Here is a 22186-nt window from a genome sequence, read left to right as displayed (position 1 = left end):
TAATAAAAAATGTTTTATACTGCTGTGATCAACATATATGTACAGACTCTACACTTGTTTTGCGTTATGTGTCATGCTCACTGTCTACCCCATCTGTGTCATCCCTGTCTGCCCCTCCCATTTAGAATGTAAGCTCTCACGAGCAGGGCCGTCTCCCCTCATGTGCTTTTCTTTGCCTTATTTACACTATCATCATCTACTCCATACTCCCTACCATGGCACCTAACCCTCAGTTTCTGACACCCTGATGCTTATTTTAGTGTCATATCCCCTGATACAGAAATGTTTATATACAATGTATTTGTCCTACATTGTCTTGTACAGTAAGTCACTATTATTTTATTGTGTTGCTAATTTGTTTAAGGACTTTGTTAGGTGCAGCGGAACCCTTGTGGCACCATATACATAAAGGATAATAACAATAACGATGGTGATGATGATGATGATGATAATAATAATAATAATAATAATAATTATTATTATTATTAATAATATAATTATTATATTTGTACAACTCATGCTGTATTTTTACCATATGTTTTTATCAGGCTTAATTTCTACTCATGAATTTGTATGTTGACTGTTAGGCTATGTGGACTTTGTTGTGTCCTACATACAAATAATTGAGCGTGATGATGATGATGATGATGATGATGATGATGATGATGATGATGAAAAACTGGCAAATGCATTTTAAATGGTATTTGGAATCATTTTGGGATTTGGCCAAACACATTTGACCAAATCTTAAATTAGCGCATTTAATACAACCCTAATTATTATTATTATTTATAAGTGCCAATATATTATAAATCCCATTCAGGAGATTGTGTTACAAGCAAATTACATCCAATTAAATAAAGAGAACATTTTGAAGTGACACTAGATTTCACTCAACTGTTTACACTGTTACACAAGGTCCAATAACCGTAATGTCTCTGTCCTCCTCAGTAAGGAGAAACTGTACCAAGAACACCTGAAGGTGAACAGAGAGCATACGTGATTACTGGCTGCCAACTACTGTTCCACCATTATTATCAATTTAATCTTTCTTATCATTTGGAACTCTATATGGAAAATTGTTACAAGCCAGATCTGGGGTTTGATTGGTGCAAATGAGGAGTGCAAGGACAGCTGAGGCCAGTCATGTTAATATAAAAAGGCATTTTAAATGATCCATTGAAATCTTCTTAAGCGAGGAGAGACGAAAACATGAAGTGGGTGGTGTTCACTTTTATCTGCCTCCAGCTGGCAGAGGGGCTCGTAAGGTGAGTGAAAGCCATATAATGTATACTCTATACAATGGACAATAAATAGCTCCCCATTATTATATACCATATATTGGCTTAAAGAATAATAACTTTTTTTAAAATTTTTTACAATAAGTCAGATCTGTTTGTATTGCTACCATAGTTACTCCCAGCTCTGATGAGTGACACTTTCATGCGTAACATATAACTGAACATTGTCCTTTATTTTATACAAACTATAGAAAATATGTATTACCTATTAATTATACCTCAGGCTTTACATACTGTAGACCCTTTTAGGCACTGATTAAAAATCTTTATCAGTTGATTTCCTCATATACATTATATTAAAGGCTTTACTCTGTTCTTAACGCCAGAATTAACGACAGTTCGGTTTTATCCAGAGTTTTTATTATTGGCTATCGAAAACACGTGACATCCGTGAGCCAATAAGATGCCGTTTTGAGATCCGAGTAAAACCGAACCCGCTCATCTCTACTTATAACCAATCAATAAAAATAATAAAATTAGGCAGGTGAGGGGCGGCCATTACTGTCGTTCCTAGGGGCGCCCTCACCACTAAATCCACCCCTGCAGATAGAAGTAAAGAGATCCCAAATTCTCCCGCTACCTGTGGTATTAGCACAAGCTAGAAAGGATCTCCCAGGCAGTCTGATAATTAAGTAGAGAAGGGTGTACTGTGAAACTATTCCGTATTAATTAAATTCTTAAATATTACATAGTAAAGTACTTTATTCACTAGTGTTTATCATCCTGGGTTACAATAAATAAGGAAATAAAGACTTAAATTTGGTACACACTACACGGTGTGTGTACCCAGCGATATTGCGGGCGACGGGACCTGGCAGTTATGGCGGCATTAGCAAGTGCATACAAACTTGCCAATGCCATCAGCGGTGGCCATGCCGCCGAATGATGTCTTCTGTCAGCCCTGCATGCAGGGCCGATGGAGAATGTCACTGAGGATGCGTGGGAGCTTGACGATTTCATGTGTTGTTCCAATCTATCGGAATCAGCACATTGTTTACAATACTGTCTAGTGTGTACCCAGCATCAGGGGTCTATGTACTAAGCCTTGGAGAAATTATTTCTCCCTCTGACAGATATGTCATGGGTCATATTTTAGCTTCTGCAAGCTTCTACTAGCACGAAATTGGCACACGCCTTTAATTCGTTCATTTACAGAGGTCGAAATTGCTGTGCAGTTTCACTTTGAATTTGAAACAGCAGGTGCCCCTTACTCTAGCTGTTGGACGAAGGCTCTCCTCCTAACGAAATGGTTTGCTTGGAGCACTAACAAAATACAATCCCTCTAAATATTTACTACAAGGTGGCTCACTGTTACAGTAAAGTTGTTGGTTGGTATGCTGTACTTTACAATTCTTATGGACTTATCACGGGTTGAACCCCATATCTCTATAACCGTAAAATACTGTGTCCCCTCTGATTATGTGATATTGTATGGCTTAATCTTCTCATGATGCATTGAATGTACTTGATGCATTATTCCTCACTTTTCCCTCACTTTTTTATGCTATACCTACTCCCCATTCTCTGTCTGTGTGATCTTTGGTAAATACTAATAAAACTTACATTTGAAAAAAAAGTACCAGCCAATCAGCTCCTAACTGCCATGTTGCAGGCTGTGTTTGAATAATGACAGGAGCTGTTGGCTAGTACTTTATCTCTCTCCCCTTTATCTCTTTCCAGGGCTTAGTACACAGACCCCTTAATAGTCTTTATGGCCCAAATGTATTAAGCCTTATAGAGTGATAAAATGAAGACTGATACAGAGTGATAAAGTACCAGCCAATCAGCTTCCTAACTGCCCTGTTACAGGATATGTTTGAGAAATATATCCACTTTACCACTTTTTAAGGCTTAATACATTTAAATTCCATAAATATGCCTACAATGCTTGACAAATTCAAGTCAATGTTATTCTTGTAAAAAAATAACTAATCATAGTTTAATTTAAGGCTTTGCTTTTCCATTTTATTAAAATGTATCTTCTGTAGTTGGTTTTATGCCTCAACCTGCTACCACTACTAACATATATAAATTAGATACAAATTCTTAATTCCAGATAGAGACACTTTAGTTGGAAATAGAGAATAACTAGAATAGTAATCACTATGTTACAAGCAGGGTCAATTCTTTGTGGGAATAAACTTCACAGATGATTTAGAAGCTTAATATTGGCACACAATTCACAAGCTCTTATCTTTAAGTTATCAGCCGAAGGTCTAGAAAGATGACCATGAGGTAACCAAGTATTTAGCATTGTTGCAAGCTCTTCCAGATTAACATTTAGATATTTTATTCACAATCACTATAGAAGTGAATAAAGTAGGAGCTCTCATAGCTATAAATGCATGATCTCCTATTCTCTGACCCTCATAACTCCCACCTCACCCCTCTCCAATCTATCTTCAACTCTTCCTTTCTTGCCCCTCTCTGGCAATCCCTCCACTGTCACCCTATAGCAACTAACTTCAAACTTCTCTTTCTCAACTACAGCACTCTCAATCTCACCGCTCCTTCCTACATCTCCAGTCTCTTTTACTCACACGCTCCCTCCTTCACTCTGTCTCTCCCTCACCTCCCCTCTAATCTCCACTTCCCATATTCAGGAGTTCTATTGGGCTGCTCTTAGCCACTGGAATGCCCTCCTTTGCTCCATCTGACCATCAGCCAGCCTCACAATCTACAATCTTGCTTTTTAAAACTATTTTTTTCATTCTAGCTTTCCACCCCTCCTCCTATCTCTGCATTCTCTGCCCTTCTCTCCATTGTGTCCAATATCTCCAATAGATTGAAAGCTCATATGAGCAGGGGCCTATTTCCTTTGTTTTCTATACATAATTATGACTGATTATTGTATTTATTTATCTATGAGAACTTAAACTCTCCCCGTTAGTCCACAAATAGGCAGCTCCTTCAATAGTGGTTTCATGTCCAGCTCCCAGAGAGAGAGAGAGAGAGAGAGAGAAAAAGAGAGAGTGTGTGTGTGTATATATATATAGAGAGAGAGAGAGAGAGAGAGGGGGGGGGGGAGAGATAGATAGATAGATAGATAGATAGATAGATAGATAGATAGATAGATAGATAGATAGATAGATAATTTTCCCTGAAAGTCCTTTGTATTAAAAATGTTTTCTAAAGAGTACAAAGTCATTTAGAGATCGCTTCAGAGAGGACAATGGGGCTGATTCAGTGATGGACGCACTGTAGATCGGAGCTGCGTCTATAGTGGCAGTGGATCTGAGTGTATATGTTAATGCTGCAGGTGGCATCTTTTGTAAAAAGATGTCCACTGCTGGTTTGTCAGATCTCCTGCCTGTGTTTGCAGATGCAACATTGGATCCACAGCATATACACTGTCCGGCCTATCTGACATAGGGGTAACCCTCAGGCCACTCAGGATGCCTAGCAAAAATAGTGCCACCCCCAGCACTGTGACCGACAAAGCAGCTGTATGGTGTCACATGTAGTCCTCCAGCCATAATGGTTATGTTGGTTTTCTGTGCTGACAATATCTTCAGATAACATACACTAAATAAACTAAATGGTTCCTTACAATATTGGGGGTCATTCAGACTTGATCTCTTGCTAGCTGTTTTTTGCAGTCCTGCGTTCACATAGTCGCCGCCCACCAGGGAGGGTATTTTAGCTATGCAAGTGTGCGATCACATGTGTAGCCAAGCGGTACAAAAAAAAACTTTGTGCAGTTTCTGAGTTGCCCAGAACTTATTCAGCCTCTGCGGTCACTTCAGCCTGTCCGGGGCTGGAATTGACGTCAGACACCCGCCCTGCAAATGCTTGGACATGCCTGCGTTTTTCCAACCACTCCCTGAAAACGCCTTCTTCCTGTCAATCTCCTTGTGATCGGCTGTGCGAATGGATTCTTCATAAAACCCATCGCACAGCAACGATCCGCTTTGTAGCCGTGCAACGCGCCTGCGCATTGCAGTGCATACGCATGCGCAGTTCTGACCTGATTGCAGCGCTGCAAAAAAAAGTTTAATAGGTAGCTCTACAAGAATTAAAGTTATTTCTTATTGTTTTGATGTTTTAATTAAGGAGAATAATTGGGCCCTAAACTTCCTTAGGAATTGTATTTTAAATAATAGTGTATTATGAGAGCCCTCGTATTAGTGACTGATTTGTTTTAGGAGCTACCTGTGGTAACTTACAGTTTTCATTAATTTACTTGAGAACCATATTTGAGAACACAGGGCCTGATTCAGAGATGTACACTATTGCCCAACTGCTTCTTGTGGCTGTGCAATACCGTACAGCAGCAGCTCATACGCAAATGCAGAGTGTGGAGTAAATAGATGCTTCCATGATCTGCTATTGCATCTGAAGATGCACCATGGGATCACACTGTGTGACTATCGGTCAGATTTCCGTCTCAGGTCCACGTCAGAGATCAGAAAATCGGCATTGCCAGACACTGACCTCGGAACTCCTACAAGACAGAGGCAACATGCCATTTTGAGGAACGCATCCGTTTGCCGCCTCCTCTCCGCCTTCCAAACACCCCCGCCTATGAATCAGGCTGGGGCTTAGTGGAGACTGCGTGAGAGAACACAGGACAGTGTCTAGGTCGACCACTATTGGTCGACAGGGTATCTAGGTCGACAGAGTCTTTAGGTCGACATGGTCTAGGTCGACAGGTCAAAAGGTTTTTTTTATGTATTTTGGTGTCGTTTTCTTCGTAGAGTGACCGGGAACCCCAAGTAGTGCACCGTGTCCCCTCACATGGCTCGCCATGCTTCGCGCAAGGTGCCTCGCTCCGCTGCCGCTTCGCTCGGCACAGATTACCGTTCCAATCGTAGTCCACGTGGATCGTTAAGTATGAAAAAGTTCAAAAACAGAAAAAAATCGTGAAAAACTCATGTCGACCTTTTGAACCTAGAACATGTCGACCTAGAGACCCTGTTGACCTAGTTATTGTCGACTAATAGTGGTCTACCTAGATAGTGTCGACCTAGTTACTGTCAACCTAGAGACCGGATCCCATCTGCAGTGTCCCCACCATTGAACTTGTACACTAACCATTAGCTTAACATACAAGTCTCAATTAGGCCATCAGTGCCTACAATAATACATATGCTAAACTGAAAGGTTTCATTGCTCATTTGAGCTTAAAACCTTGGTGACTGGGTCACAGGAATAAAGTGAAAAATTTTAGGTCACAATAAGCCATCAATGGAACCCAAACCATTTTCCTGAGGTTATATATTAGCAATGTGCTATACATGTGAAAATAGTCAGTAACCCATAGCAAGCTATTAGCAATGAGGTCTGAACAAAAAACCAACAACAATGGTTAACTGCCTCTATGCCTTTTTGCAATTGTCCTGTGATATAATAAAAATCTGAGCTGCCCCATATAAAGTTCCACGGGTTTCCAAGGTATTGGGTATGATATCCCGGCAGCTTATATCCCGATGGTCAGGATGCGACAGCAACATCCCGACTTTGAAAATCCCGTCAGATCCAGGTAAATATCTTAACCCCAACCCCCCTTCCCCCACAGGCTAACCCCTCACCGTAGCCTAACCTTAACCGCTCCCTTCCAAAACCTAACCCTAACCACCTCCCCGCCTAAACCTAAACCCCCAGCAACAAAACCCTCCCCCTAGTGACTAACCATAACCCTAACCCCAGTACATACTGTCTGGATTCTGACTGCCAGAATACTGGCCGCGTCAGTTTCCAAGTAATTCTACACATGAATGCTCTAACATTAACATTAAAGCATGGACATTTAGGAATAAAGTTGATAAGCTACATGAATACTGTATATGTGTAGCCTCCAGTTTGCCCGCCGGGGGTTGTAGATTTAGTCCCACAATGACACCTACATTATCTCTGGAATACTCCTGGTTTAGCTCAGTCTCTCTTACCTCAGACCTCTGTGGTTGAATCATCACATTACACATCAAGCAGATAGTCCCCTTTTTACACATTAATCAGGCAGAGTCCCTCTTTTTTTACACATTAAGCAGGCAGAGCTCCATTTTTACACATTAGGCAGGCAGAGTCTAACTTTTTACACATTAGGCAGGCAGAGTCTCCCTTTTTACACATTAAGCAGGCAGAGTCTCCCTTTTTTTTACACATTAAGCAGGCAGAGCTCCCTTTTTACACATTAGGCAGGCAGAGTCTCCCTTTTTACACATTAAGCAGCAGAGTCCCTTTTTTATACATTAAGCAGGCAGAGTCTCCCTTTTTTACACATTAAGCTGGCAGAGTCCTCTTTTTACACATTAAGCAGGCAGAGTCCCCTTTTTACACATTAAATAGGCAGAGTCCTCCTTTTTTACACATTAAGCAGGCAGAGTCCCCTTTTTTACATGAGAGAGAGTGAGTGTGTGTAAGTTACTTACTTACCTGTACTTACCTGTGACCAGCTGGCAGGCTTCTCCTCTTCTCCTTTCTGTCCGAATCCTTCCCCAGCTAGCAACTCCTCGCGGCACAGGGCAGGGCGCAGGGCAGGTTGCAGGGTAGAGACTGAGTAAGCTGGGAGAGGCATCCAGGGCTGTCAATGGCAGTGGAGGCAAAGATTCCGGGAGCTGGCAGCTGCGGCAGCGTTCCCAAATGACGTGCAGAGGTGGCGGCGGGACTCGGAGACCGAGTGAGCAGTAACTGCCTGAGAGAGCGGCTATGCGTTCTTGAGTTCTTTGCAGTATGCAGTGCTCTCAAGTCACTTCTCATTCAGAGTCCCGACGGTGAGAGACAGGCGCAGGCGCCGGCAGGACTCTGAGTGAGTTGTAATGTGACTGACTGGAGATAGCTGCTGGGGGGGGGGGGGGGGGGGGGGTTATCGGTGCTGCCAGATGTTGCGCCTTCAGTGCACTTGCGCTGTGGGCAAGGCACCATCGGCACATACGTAGTTACAGCCCTGGTTAATAAATAGCAAGATGAGTGGTGTACAGTTGAAATTAATGGGTGCCAGACCACATCTCTTGATAATGAGGTGACTTTATCACATCTTTTAACTCACAACATTTTAACACAGTTGACTTAGATACTTCAGGCAATACCTATACTTGGCACAGGGGCTCAATTAGTATCGGCCAGTCACTCAAGAGTAACTGCTGTGTTTCTTTCCTGCTGTGGTTACCACAGCTTACTCACTCATGCTGGGTGCCAATTTACATCTTCCTATTTTCACCTACACTAGTTTAAGACACTAGCAAGTGTCACCCCCTGCTCACATTACAGAACAATGTCACATCCTACTGCCCTGGTAGTGTTCTTAAGCTTACATTCCATACTCTACAGCATGAGTCTTCAACCTGTGGCCCGCTAGCTGTTGTGGAACTAAACATCCCAGCATGCCCTGCCACAGTTTTGCTATTAAGGCATCATAAAACTGAGGCAGGGATGTGTAGTTCCGCAGCAGCTGGAGGGACGCAGGTTGAAGACCCATGCTCTACAGCATCACTGGCCTCTCTCTACTTTCAATACTGCCTAAAGTTGGGGTCAGTCAGCATCACTAGAGCAATTCAGAGTAAAAGGAGTATAACGCTTAAGCTAGCATCACTTCAAATGTAACCCATCAGCAAAGCTCTCCCTCTGGGGCAGGGGTCAGCAGGGTTCAGAGGATGTGGCCTCTTTCCCAGGCATAACTTTAAACTTTTCTGTCCAGCAAAAATCTCTCAAATTCCAAGAGGCATGGCAGTCACATAATAAGGTGATTTACTGTAGCATCATATATCAATGTTCTCCGTCCCACTGGATCCTTTTTGTCAGTGGGAAACTAATACCCCTTTTCCACTTACGAGCACGGGTCGCAGCCGGGAGCCTGACACGGGAGCTGCCCCCTGCTGCGACCCGTGCTCGGCCCCTTTCCCATCAGCAGTCACAACCCGGCATATGCCGGGTTGGTGACGCTTCTAGTGACGCGGCAGAGGCGGCGCAGGGAGATCACATGATCCCCCACCGCCGCCCTTCCATACAGTGTAAATGGGAGCCGTGTCGCATCGACACGGCTCCCGTTTACACTACAACCCTACCCGGATCATTCCCGTGTCCTACCCAGGTAAATAGCCGGGTAGGATTCACGGGTCACTTGATCCGGGTTTACCCTTTTCCACTTGCAAAAAACACGGGTAAATGCGCGCCCCCGTGCATTTACCCGTGTTTTTTGAGCTAGTGGAAAAGGGGTATAAACTTTAACATACAATGCTATATTTTTGGACTATTTCAAGTTCTGTTTTTTTCTTTCCTTTTATACATGTATAATTGTATTTTCTAAACCTCCTACTTCAGAGTTCCCCTGAAGAGGTACAAGTCAGCCAGGGATACCATGCGGGAGAAAGGAATTCTGACAGAGTACATGAAGACACATAAAAGAGAACCTGCACTTAAGTACCACTTCAACCAAAAATTTGATTTTGCTGTAGCCTATGAACCCATGTACATGGATGTGAGTTATGTGTCATTACGTGTAAATAAAAATAAATATCAGGATTATATCAGAATACAAGTTAAGATATTTATTTCTTTTGTAGACATATTACTACGGACAGATCAGCATAGGAACTCCACCACAAAACTTCCTGGTTCTGTTTGACACTGGTTCTTCCAATCTCTGGATCCCATCCACCTCATGTCAAAGTGCAGCCTGCAGTGAGTATCAAGTTGTTTTACGAGGCTATAAAAGTTTGGTTTAACCTATTTAAACCCATAAAAAAATTATATTTTCAAAATATTTATTGATAAACTGACTCAGACAAACATTCTAAACATGAATATGCCAATATTTTACAAATCACGTCCCAGTTCCAAAATGATTAATTGTCCTACGTATTTGACATTGGGTCTATATGTATGAATAAATATGCATGAATAGTATTTTGCTGTGCACAATGTATGTCATATTAATTGGATAATGGGCCTTATACAGGTTTGTTAGCAAACCAAAAAAGTTAGCAAAACCATGCGCACTGCAGATGGGACAGATATAACATGTGTAGAGAGAGTTAGATTTGGGTGGGGTGTGTTCAAACTGAAATCTAAATGACAGTGTAGAAAATAAGCAGCCAGTATTTACCCTGCACAGAAACAATATAACCCACAACAGTAGTCTCTGGTCTTGTCACTCCATAGTCAGTCCATATACAACAGCAACATGGTATGTGTCAAAATGGGAAGTTGGTATACCCCTAAATGCTTATGTCTGAATAGCATATTGTGCCTAAAGCGGGGTCTCTGCCCATCCCCTACCTCCCCCCACCCCCTCCCAGACACACACACACAAAGTCCCTGACCAATCAGTGGACATCAGTAAACCATTGTTTAGGTATGAGGGTGTCTGTATCAGGTAGAAAACTCTAGGCAGCATAATCATTTTAATTATGCTGGACCTCTCCAATCAAGAAAAGGTTCCACTGTGCCAATCTCTGAGCTCTGTTTGGAGCTTGTGGTGCAATGGCTGGAAATTGTCAGCGAAGAGCTAAGATACACCCCTTTTTAAGGTAATACCTAAGATCCTAGAGTTATAAGGGAGCTAGGGGATTGCAAAGGGCCTCCTCAGGCCATCCACCATCTGGTAGTATTCAAAAGTATAGCTACAGATTTTAGGTTTTTTATCTTGAAGTCAGAGAGTGGTCCAAATCTATGGAACTCAACAACCAAATTAGAAATAAACACAGTCGAATTGAAAAGGATTGCCAGGGGATTATCAGCAAATAATGGCAGTTTATATTCACAAGCACCTATGCAAAGACCAGAAATATCAGGATTTAATCGGAGTGCACAAGCTAGTGCAGAGTACAGAGTACAGAACTTAGGACAGACATGGGGAAGCCCTGCCTGGTACTGTTAGTGATGTGAACTGATTCAGAGAGCTCCCCAATGATTTTAATGCATGCTGAGGGATCTTGAAAAGAGAAAGAGTCCTATGAAAGGAGCTAGGACCAAGACCTAGATGTACCAGCAGACTCTGCATGAATAGCCAATCTATCATTCCAAGGGTCTTTTCAGCATCAGTTGATAGTAAAACAGTTGGGATGTTGTCAGAGGAAGCCAAATGCATAAGGTCAATAACCTTGGTGGTATTGTCCTGAGCCTCGCAGCCCTGAACAAAACCCACCTGGTCAGATTGAACAAGTGTAGGTAATAAAATCTTGTGCCTATTACTTTAATGTCAGTATTAAGGAGCAAGACAGGTCTATAGCAGGCACACTGAGCCGGGTCACTGCCCTCCTTGTGAATTACCTTGGAATGTGCTTTGAGAGATTGTTTTGAAAAGCCTTTGTAGAAATATTATGTTAAATGATAAAAGCATTTTGGGTATAGTACATCTAAGAAGGTTTTGTAGTATACTATAGTAAAGTTACCAGGGCTTGGGCTTTTCCCCAAGGGTGTGGACTTTAGGGCATCCTCTAACTCAGCAATAGTAAATGGGCTCTCCAACCAAGACTTTTCTGTATCTGAGAGGGTCAGGAAATTAGAGTCCTTCAAATTGTTCTTATGTTTTTTGTTTTTTTTTTTGTTACCTAATATTTAATATGCAATAGAGTAAAGAGAATTTTCTACTGTATGCAGGCAACCACAATATGTTCAATCCCAGCCAGTCCTCTACATATACAACCAATAACCAACAGTTCACCATGTCTTATGGCAGTGGCAGTGTCAATGGAGTCTTCGGTTATGACACAGTGTCTGTAAGTAAACCGAGATTAAAAACTATAAATACAGATTATTATTTATTCTGCCGCTCTAAAACTAATCTATAATTAATTTTGCCAAAATAAAAATACCTGAAGTTTAGAATACAAATTCTGTTACCATGTAGGTTCAAGGACTAACCCTCACTAATCAGGAGTTTGGACTGACCTACTCAGAGAGTGGCAGCAGTTTCTACTACTCCAAGTTTGATGGCATCTTTGGAATGGCATATCCTGCCATGTCTGCAGGGGGTGCCACCACTGCCATGCAAGGAATGTTACAGCAGAACCTGCTCAACAACCCTATCTTCAGTGTCTACATGAGCAGGTAAATAAACACTGAATGTACAAGAGGCAGAAGACAATGGCCTAGCATAAGAAATATTAATGAGCCTTACAGTAACACAAGTAGACTTTTTTTTATTATCTTAAACCAAACTAGAAAATATGTGACAAGGGACATAGGACCTGATTCAGAGATATACGCAGCCACATCTGCGTCCATCTCATCACATGCTGGGGGGTGGCCAGCACAGGGCATGGCTACCCAGCATGTGTAGTGCTGCCTCACGATGCGTCCGCAATTCATCAACCTAAGGTTGAACGCTGGCAGCGCAGCCTGGCTGCACTGTCAGGCAGCCCGCTGACATTTTTTTTATCAAAGTGGCTGCGTGTGACATCACAAAGCAGCTCCGAAAATGCTCCTGGAACACATCTTTTCGGCCCACCATGCCCTCCCAATGTCACCCTGCGAACGCGCGCCGCTGTTGATCACACTGCGGCCGCATCCTTCTGAGATGTGGCCACAATGTGTAAGGCTGCGCATGTGCGGTCAGTGCGCAGGCCACCCAAATGCATTCAGGCCTGAATGACCACCCAAATGCATTCAGGTCTGAATGTAAATAGAGAAATAACTTTGAGTTGACTAGTGCAGTTTCTGGAAGTTCAAAGAACCTTAAGACATATTTGGTAAGCCAGTGGCATAGTGTGCTAGACAAGTGTGCTAGACAAGACTGGATGGTAATTGACACTAAGTAAAGATCGCAACCCTATAATATAATGACAACTGTTATTACTGTCTTATGGGGGTGGTCTGATAAATGCCCCCATCTTAAATTCATTTGCATTAACTATCCAGCTATACATTATATATGCATGGCATGCAAACCCACTGTTATTTTACGAGTCTGAATATTTTTGCAAGTGTTTATATTTTTCCAACTGGAATTGCCCTGGACTAGAAGGAAGCAATAATGAATATTATTTCTATGCACACAGATTAACTTTCTTAACTCCGGAACACTTTACTGAAAAGGACCAATTTTTGAATGTGTTTAGAAATAATAAAATCTAAATACACTCCTGCATGATATTCCCATTCATCTGGTTCCAAACAAAATGGATTAGATTAGATGTTAATGTAATGCTTGAGTGTTGAAAAAAATGTAAATAGAGAAAAAAATTATTTTACTAATGTTATTGTACTTTTGTCTTTAGTCAGTCAGGAGAGGTGATCTTCGGTGGGGTTGATAATAGCTTGTATTCTGGACAAATTCAATGGGCTCCAGTCACTCAGGAAGTTTACTGGCAGATTGGAATTGATGCGTAAGTTACTCATACTTCTCATACTCCTGGCAAGCTGTATCTACTAACTAAACATAAATCAGCCTGGCTTTTCTATGCTCAGTATGATCAGGGATGTATTAAGAAATGTGTGTGCAATAGCTACTTTGAATGAATACAACTAAATATTCCTAATCTATATCAATCATACTCTTCTGTATTTGCAAATGCACTACACTAAGGCTGGGAGAACACTGGTCAATATATTACCCATTCGATATATATGTAGCGGATCGGTAGGTGTGTAGATACGATGGGCCGGATATAATGACGCCCCAGATTGCAGGAGGTGCGAGATGCTGGACGATCTCGGATGGTTTTTAAAGCGGCAATCACTTACAAGGCATGGTTTTGCCTTGTAAGTGACTGCCCCTTTAAAAAAACATCCGAGATCAGCCAGCATCTCGCACCTCCGGCGATCTCGGGAGTCATTACATCTGGCCCCATATGACTGTGACCCATATGACAGATATATTGCTTCGGCCATGTAGCAAAGCTAATACCAATATATCTTGGCACTCAGATACATTGGCATGTCTGGCTGTGTGTACAGGCGACCTGTGACCACCCGTACACTGGCTGCAGGGACCGACATCACTGCAGGGCGGGTATATTCAAATGACGCCTAGTTGTGACATCTGGTCCGATATATTGAGAGCTGATTAGCAAATGTTTATATTTAGCAAATCGTCTGTCCTGTCATTGTGGTAGCAGCTCAGTGGACAAGCTGTCTTGGTGTGTATCCAGCCTAACTCTAAAGTCCCCACTGCACCTTAGTCACACATATGCTCATTGGGGATCATTCTGACACGATCGCTCGCTGCAGTTTCTCGCAGCTCAGCGATCGGGTCAGAACTGCGCATGCACCGGCGCCACAGTGCGCCGGCGTATGGCAGCCGTCATTGCCTAGCGATCGCCTCTAAGACCGGTGGCTGGGCGGCAGCGTTAAGCCACCATTTAGGGGGCGCGCTCCGGCCAACGCAGGCATGGCTGGACCGTTGGGGGGGGGGGGGCGCGGCGGCTGCATGACGTCACCTGCAGCTGCTGTGGGCCGGGGAGCAACGAGTAGCTCCCAGCCAGCACGCTAAAGCTGCGCTGGTCGGGAGCTACTCTTGAAGCGCAAAGGCATCGCCACCTTTGCACTTCTGCGGGGGGGGGGCGGCATTGACATGCGGGGCGGACTAGCCGTGTGCTGGGCGTCCCCCCGCATGTCAGTGTGTCAAGTATTTGAGTCTTACTGTGCAAATTCCTTAGCTCTTTGGATAGTGTGAGATCAGTCACTTAGCCTTATTCATCTTCTGGGTACCATACAGCTTCTCAATCAATGGACAAGCAACAGGATGGTGCAGCCAAGGCTGCCAGGCTATTGTGGATACTGGAACATCTCCTCTGACTGTCCCTCAGCAGTATATGGGCTCTCTGTTGCAGTATCTTGGAGCCCAACAAGGGCAGAATGGAGCAGTAAGTTTTAATAATATTAAAAACCTTTTAATTCTTTCTTTCTGACACCATTAATTTCATCTAAGCATCGATATGTTTCTCAGTGGGTTTGTGCTAAGGAATATTAGGCTTATATATTTTGGAGCCCTATATGAAGCTTAAAAAGGTTATAACTTTGTCTTGGAAAACCCTCTGACAGTTATTGGTAAATAATGACCCTTTCTCTTCTCTACTTAGTACCTGGTCAATTGCAACAATGTACAGAACCTGCCACCAATCAGTTTCACCATAAACGGAGTCCAGTTCCCTATTCCACCCTCTGGATACATAATCCAGGTAAAGTTGTACTTTAGATATTACAAATGCTATATAAAATTAAGAAAACCTAGATCATTTACTGAGTTACAATATTTATGTTGTAAGTTCTACATTAAGAAGTATAGTTTGACAGCAGTATAAATGGTCTATGAACACAAGTTTATTAACAAATCATTTTGTGGCTAGTAACACACAGAAGCAATTTTGGTACTTAGAAGTACCTAATTTGGAGACTGCTCACAAAATAAAAATGGCGTCATGCAAATGTGATAAAAATAATAATAATAATAATAATAATAATAATAATAATAATAATAATCAGTTATCTAACTGTAACATTCTGCCTCAAAAAGCAGTTTTATCAAACTAATATTATAACGGGATGGTATCGAGATCCTGACACTCGGGATGCCGGAGGTGAGAATACTGAAAGCGGCATCCCGATGGTCAGTATTCTGACTCCTTTTAGGTAAGTATGTAAACCTCCCCCCCAACCCTAACCCTCCCTGCAGCCTAACCCTTACCCCCCCATACACAGCCTAACCCTAACCATACCCCCTTAGTGCCTAACCCTAACCCACCCTTCTTAGTGCCTAACCCTAACCCTCCCAGCCATACTTACGATCAGGATGCCGACAGTCGGGATTCTGGCACCGCTTTACGAGCAATGCTGGGATTCTGGTGTCGAACTTCTGACCAGTAGTCGATATTCCAACTGCCGGCATCCAGACTGCCGGTATGCTAACCATATCCCATTATAAAAATGTGTATGGATCATCAGATCTACATGAAAAAGGTCTACAGTCATTTGGCCGACCACTAAATTGTCCTCTTTCATGGCTCGCAGTTTGGGCAAGGTGCCTTGCTTGATTAAAATGATTAAAAAAAACAAAAAGCTGTGTCGACCATTTGTACCAGTTGACCATAAGCACTGTCGACCTTTTACAAGTCGACCTATTGTCCACGTCAACCTAATGCATGTTGACCATTATTGGTCAACCTAATGACTGTCGAGCTTTACATGGTCAACCTAGAGCCTGGATACCTATAACAATACAGAAAGAATGCAACACAGAATTCCACATTGTCTAAATCAAATAGTGGCACCAAATTAATGTGATTACACAGAAGTTATACAGCACCATGGGGATGATTCAGAGGTGGACGCCATTGCGTCTTTGTGTGCATGCAATGGTGGTGAGAAAATATGCAGAAGCATATCTGTAGTTGAGGCGCCTGTAGTTAAGACACCCACTGCAGGCTTCTGTAATCATATCAATGCATCAACTGCGTGGCCATTGGACATCTGGGTAACTCTCAGGTTACTCAGGATGTATGGTGTAATCACGTTGCCGAGGCCAGTGACACTGCATCCGAGTATGCAGACACTGACTTCACCATGGGGGTCATTCTGAGTTGATCGCTCGCTAACTATTTTTTGCAGCGCTGCAATCAGGTCAAAACTCTGCAAAACTGCGCATGCGTATGTACCGCAATGCGCAGGCACGTCGTATGGATAAAAAGCGGATTGGTGCTGAGCGATGGATTTAACGAAGACTACATTTGCACAGCCGACAGCAAGGAGATTGACAGGAAGGTGTTTATGGGTGTCAACTGACCGTTTTCAGGGTGTGGTTGGAAAAATGCAGGTGTGTCCAAGTGTTTGCAGGGTGGGTGTCTGACGTCAATTCCGGGACCGGACAGGCTGAAGTGATCGCAGCGGTTGAGTAAGTTCAGACCTACTCAGAAACTGCACAAAACTTTTTTGTACCGCTCGGCTGCACAAGCAGCACACTTGCACACTTGCAAAGCGAAAATACACTCCACCATAGGCGGCGACTATCTGATCGCAGTACTGCAAAAAATAGCCAGCGAGCGATCAATTCGGAATGACCCCCCCATGTCTAGAAAACAGGGCCAGTGCACCCGTTTCCTCAACGTTGACTGTCGCCGCCCCCAAACATCTGCATCATGTCAATCTTGCTGAGGTATTTGGGAAAACTGTAAGCAGCATCACAACCCCAAATCTGCACATATGCAGATCTAAAAACATCAGAACATAAACATCAGGTTACACGTACAGTACATCTCTGAATTAGGCACTAGCATTTGTTGTATGTACAGAATAGATTATACAAGCAAAAAATAAAAAGAATATTCATTAGTTTCTGCTATACATATAATCATTTTTGTAAATCAAATTATTAGGGATTTTACATATTAGCTTTGTTTGTAGGAAGTCTAAAACATTCTACAAAACAAAAACCCAGGTTATCACCCCACTCACCAATCTAGTCTTCTATTGGTTCTTACAATATACAGTACCCGTTTCTAGAAAGGGACAATAAAAATAGTGCCATCTTAGGATAGCACCACCAGAACAAAAACATCATTTTGAAGTGCAGTGTTATTTAAATGGAGCGTTGTTTGAGAAAATAAAGCTAAATGCAGGATACACTATATACAAGTTATATGGTATATTATATATAAAGTGATTGCAAATACTCTGTGTGTTTCTCTGTTTCTTTTTGTTTTATAATTTATTTTCATTTTTTAAATCATTGAACTGAAAGCACAAGTGGAAAGTTACTACTGTTGCTCCTGTCCAGTGATTTTTCATCTCTACTATAATCAACCATGAAAAATTACATTTATTGCAGCAATAATTTCTATATTATGAAGCAGACACCTTAATCTTTATTAGCAGTATTAAAGGAACCATTGCATGACATCTCCACTTTAAGTGTGTGACTTTATAGTGACACTTATCTACTGATACCATCATGTAAATTTACTGAAGTTTCTTAGAATATAGGCAGGAGTTATTAAATGTCTGTTTCTTTCTTTCTTTCAGAATAATGGTTACTGCACTGTTGGAGTGGAGGAAACTTACCTCCCATCTCAGAATGGTCAGCCCCTCTGGATCTTGGGAGATGTGTTCCTGAGGCAGTACTACTCCGTCTATGACATGAGCAACAACAGGGTGGGCTTTGCTCAAGCAGCATAAAGACACCCAGGCTGTCAGTGCACAGATGAGAGAGCATAAATCAGAAGTACAAATGCTTCAAAACTATACTGCATGAACAGTTATGTAAAATGTAATACATCTTACTGAAATAAATATTTCTTCAGCATTAATATATTGTATATGTGCATACATAAGACACATGCTTAATGTACAAATAGTTAATTGTAAAACCCCAAAAGATTGAAGGAATGGCACTATTTTCTACATATACAGTAGATATGGCTTTAGAGTACAGGGCCTTCTATAGACACTGGATGAGCCATGGGCACTGCTAAGCCACCATATGGAGCATTTAGTACTGCAAACAGAAGGGCATGGTGATGCCGACCCTACACTTCAAGGCCTCTAAGCAGGCCCAAACTTGGGTATTTTGTACCCACCCTCCTCTTAGTGCCCTTTTCAAATGACTACCAATGGGGATTATTTTTACAAAGTTAGAATTTGCAGTGATACATAGCAACCAATGAGACTTTTGCTATTAGCTTATAAATCAGTGATAGGCAACCTGAACCTGACTTTAGTGGTCAGATGCGCAGCTAACCTTCAATAAGCTGCACATTACCCTTAGGGGGACATGTACTAAGCAGTGATAAAAGTGGAGAAGTGAGCCAGTGGAGAAGTTGCAAATGGCAACCAGATACTCTGTGTGCTTTTATAGTATGCAAATTATAAATGTTACGTCAATGCTGATTGGTTGCCATGGGCAATTTCTCTATTGGCCCACTTCTCCACTTTTATCACCACTTAGTACATGCCCCCCTAAATCTTAGTAATAAATGGAACCGTACATTTATCAAAGACAAACACCAATCTGTAAAAACAAATTGAGTCATTTTTATGTAAGCTAAACAATTGTTACACGCTACACCAAACAAATCTTACAGCAAAACAGAAAAGGAGCTGGGAACGCCGGCGGTCACATGACTAACAGCGCATCCCAACTGTGAAAATCCAGACATTGGAGGGGGTAAGTATTTCTAGACCCCCCCCCTCTCTTCCTGTTCTCTAACCTAACCCACGGGGGGTGGCGGGTACAGCTAACCCTTCGGGGGGTGTCGGCTATGTCTAACCCTTCGGTGGTAGTGGCTATGGCTAACCATCCAGCTAGAGCCTAACCCTACCCCCCTCCTCCCTGTGAACCCCGATACTCACCTTCAGCATCCTGGCTCTCTGCGATCCGGCGCTGGTCTCCTGAGTGGTGTCGGGATTTCGGCATCGGTCACATGACCGCCAGCATCCCGGCAGCTTTGACCATCACTGGTCTAAGCTTGATTTGAGTGATCATTGGCAATTGTGTACTGGTTAGCACAGGTGCCTTCACATTTTCACTTTAATAGTAAACTAGCTGTTCTACCTGTTCTTCGCACAGGAGTTTCTGATTTATACGGTTGTACATATAAATGAGTGTTCAAAATTTTTTAAATCTATAGAGATGTAAATTTAAAACGTTTTAATGTAAGTAAATATTAATCCATGGTTCTTGGCGTTACCTGAGGAGCACCCGTAGTAGATATTGTAAAAAGTGACCATTTTTGTAGTTTATTAACTTCTACCTACCGGAGGTGCAATCCAAATTTTGAACCGATTGTTCGTTTGGGCGTTATCATTCACGCAACGCAAGCCACGCATCGGTAGTGATGTCATTATATCAACCCCCTTTTCATCCCCTTGGGGGAGATTTATTAAAATTCTAATTACGTAGTTTTTCTATTTCGCACCTGCAAAATACCTAAGTTAGATTTAAGCTAACATATCGGGAAGTAAGAGAATTCGTAATGCGTGAGTGAGGGTTTTCGTATTTATATATATGGATAACATCTACTGAGGCTGTCTCTTGCAGTGATGTTAGGAATAATGAAACATAAGCAAGCAGTGCTATTATTTGCCTGATTGTTACTCAAAAATAAAGATTTATGTGAAAACTTAAAAGATACAGGACAGGATGTTCTAACAGGAAAAATAAGATTTTAAACCTACCGGTAAATCTTTTTCACGTAGTCCGTAGAGGATGCTGGGGACTCCATAAGGACCATGGGGATAGACGGGCTCCGCAGGAGACATGGGCACTTTAAGAAAGAATTTAGGATTTGGGTGTGCACTGGCTCCTCCCTCTATGCCCCTCCTCCAGACCTCAGTTAGAGAAACTGTGCCCAGAGGAGACGGACAGTACAAGGAAAGGATTTTTGTTAAACCAAGGGCAAGATTCATACCAGCCCACACCAATCACACCGTATAACTTGTGATAAACTAACCAGTTAACAGTATGAAATTCAACATAGCTTCAGTCGGAAACTGAAAGCAACCATAACATAACCCTTATGTAAGCAAAACTATATACAAGTCTTGCAGAAGTAGTCCGCACTTGGGACGGGCGCCCAGCATCCTCTACGGACTACAAGAAAAAGATTTACCGGTAGGTTTAAAATCTTATTTTCTGTTACGTCCTAGAGGATGCTGGGGACTCCGTAAGGACCATGGGGATTATACCAAAGCTCCCAAACGGGCGGGAGAGTGCGGATAACTCAGCAGCACTGATTGAGCAAACAGGAGGTCCTCCTCAGCCAGGGTATCAAATTTGTAGAATATCGCAAACGTGTTTGCCCCTGACCAAGTAGCCGTTCAGCACAGCTGTAGTGCCGAGACCCCTCGGGCAGCCGCCCAAGAAGAGCCCACTTTCCAAGTGGAATGGGCCTTGACTTATTTAGGTAACGGCAATCTAGCCGTCGTATGCGCCTTCTGAATCGTGGTACAGATCCAGCGAGCAATAGTCTGCTTTGAAGCAGGAGCGCCAACCTTGTTGGCTGCATACAGGATAAACAGCGCTTCAGTTTTTCTGACTTTGGCCGTCCTGGCCACGTAAATTTTCAAAGCCCTGACTACATCCAGATACTCGGAATCCTCCAAGTCTCGTGTAGCCACCGGCACCACAATAGGTTGGTTCATATGAAGGGATGACACCACCTTAGGCAAGAATTGAGGACGGGTCCGCAATTCCGCCCTATCCATATGGAAAACTAGATAGGGGCTTTTGTGAGACAAAGCCGCCAATTCTGACACTCGCCTAGCCGAAGCTAAGGCCAACAACATGACCACCTTCCAAGTGAGATATTTTAACTCTACTGTCTGAAGTGGTTCAAACCACTGCGAATTAAGGAAACTCAAAACCACGTTAAGGTCCCAAGGCGCCACCGGAGGTACAAAAGGAGGCTGAATATGAAGCACTCCCTTTACAAAAGTTTGTATTTCTGGAAGTGAAGCCAATTCTTTTTGAAAGAAAATGGATAATGCCGAAATCTGAACCTTAATGGAGCCTAATATTAGGCCCAAATTCACTCCAGTTTGTAGAAAGTAAAAGAAACGGCCCAGATGGAATTCTTCCGTAGGAGCATTCCTGGCCAAACACCAAGCAACATATTTACGCCATATACGGTGATAATGTTTAGCTGTCACATCCTTCCTAGCCTTTATCAGAGTAGGAATGACCTCATCCGGAATGCCCTTTTCCGCTAGGATCCGGCGTTCAACTGCCATGCCGTCAAACGCAGCCGCGGTAAGTCTTGGAACAGACAGGGCCCCTGTTGCAACAGGTCCTGTCTTAGAGGAAGAGGCCACGGATCTTCTGTGAGCATCTCCTGCAATTTCGGGTACCAGGCCCTTCGTGGCCAACCTGGAACAATGAGAATTGTCCGAACTCCTCCTTTTCTTATTATTCTCAACACCTTTGGGATGAGAGGAAGAGGAGGAAAAACATTAACTGAGTGGAACACCCACGGTGTCCCTAGTGCATCCACCGCTACCGCCTGAGGGTCTCTTGA

At 42.7% G+C, this 22186-nt stretch overlaps 1 protein-coding gene across 1 annotated transcript; it reads left to right on the top strand.

Moving 5' to 3' along the window:
• Positions 1-1201: 1201 nt before the first annotated feature.
• On the top strand, positions 1202-18470 carry LOC135051064 (gastricsin-like). The gene is made up of 9 exons (XM_063957244.1): positions 1202-1268; positions 9561-9717; positions 9803-9920; positions 11841-11959; positions 12091-12290; positions 13460-13567; positions 14899-15046; positions 15263-15361; positions 18198-18470. Exons 1-9 carry the CDS (start codon positions 1213-1215, stop codon positions 18348-18350), a joined length of 1158 nt encoding a protein of 385 aa, XP_063813314.1. The 5' UTR covers positions 1202-1212; the 3' UTR covers positions 18351-18470.
• The last annotated feature ends 3716 nt before the right edge of the window (positions 18471-22186 follow it).

The sequence above is a fragment of the Pseudophryne corroboree genome, chromosome 2 (assembly GCF_028390025.1).
Source record: "Pseudophryne corroboree isolate aPseCor3 chromosome 2, aPseCor3.hap2, whole genome shotgun sequence".
Lineage (NCBI taxonomy): Eukaryota > Metazoa > Chordata > Amphibia > Anura > Myobatrachidae > Pseudophryne > Pseudophryne corroboree.
The sequence above is the reverse complement of the archived record's forward strand: the minus strand, read 5'-3'. Positions and strand labels throughout refer to the sequence as shown.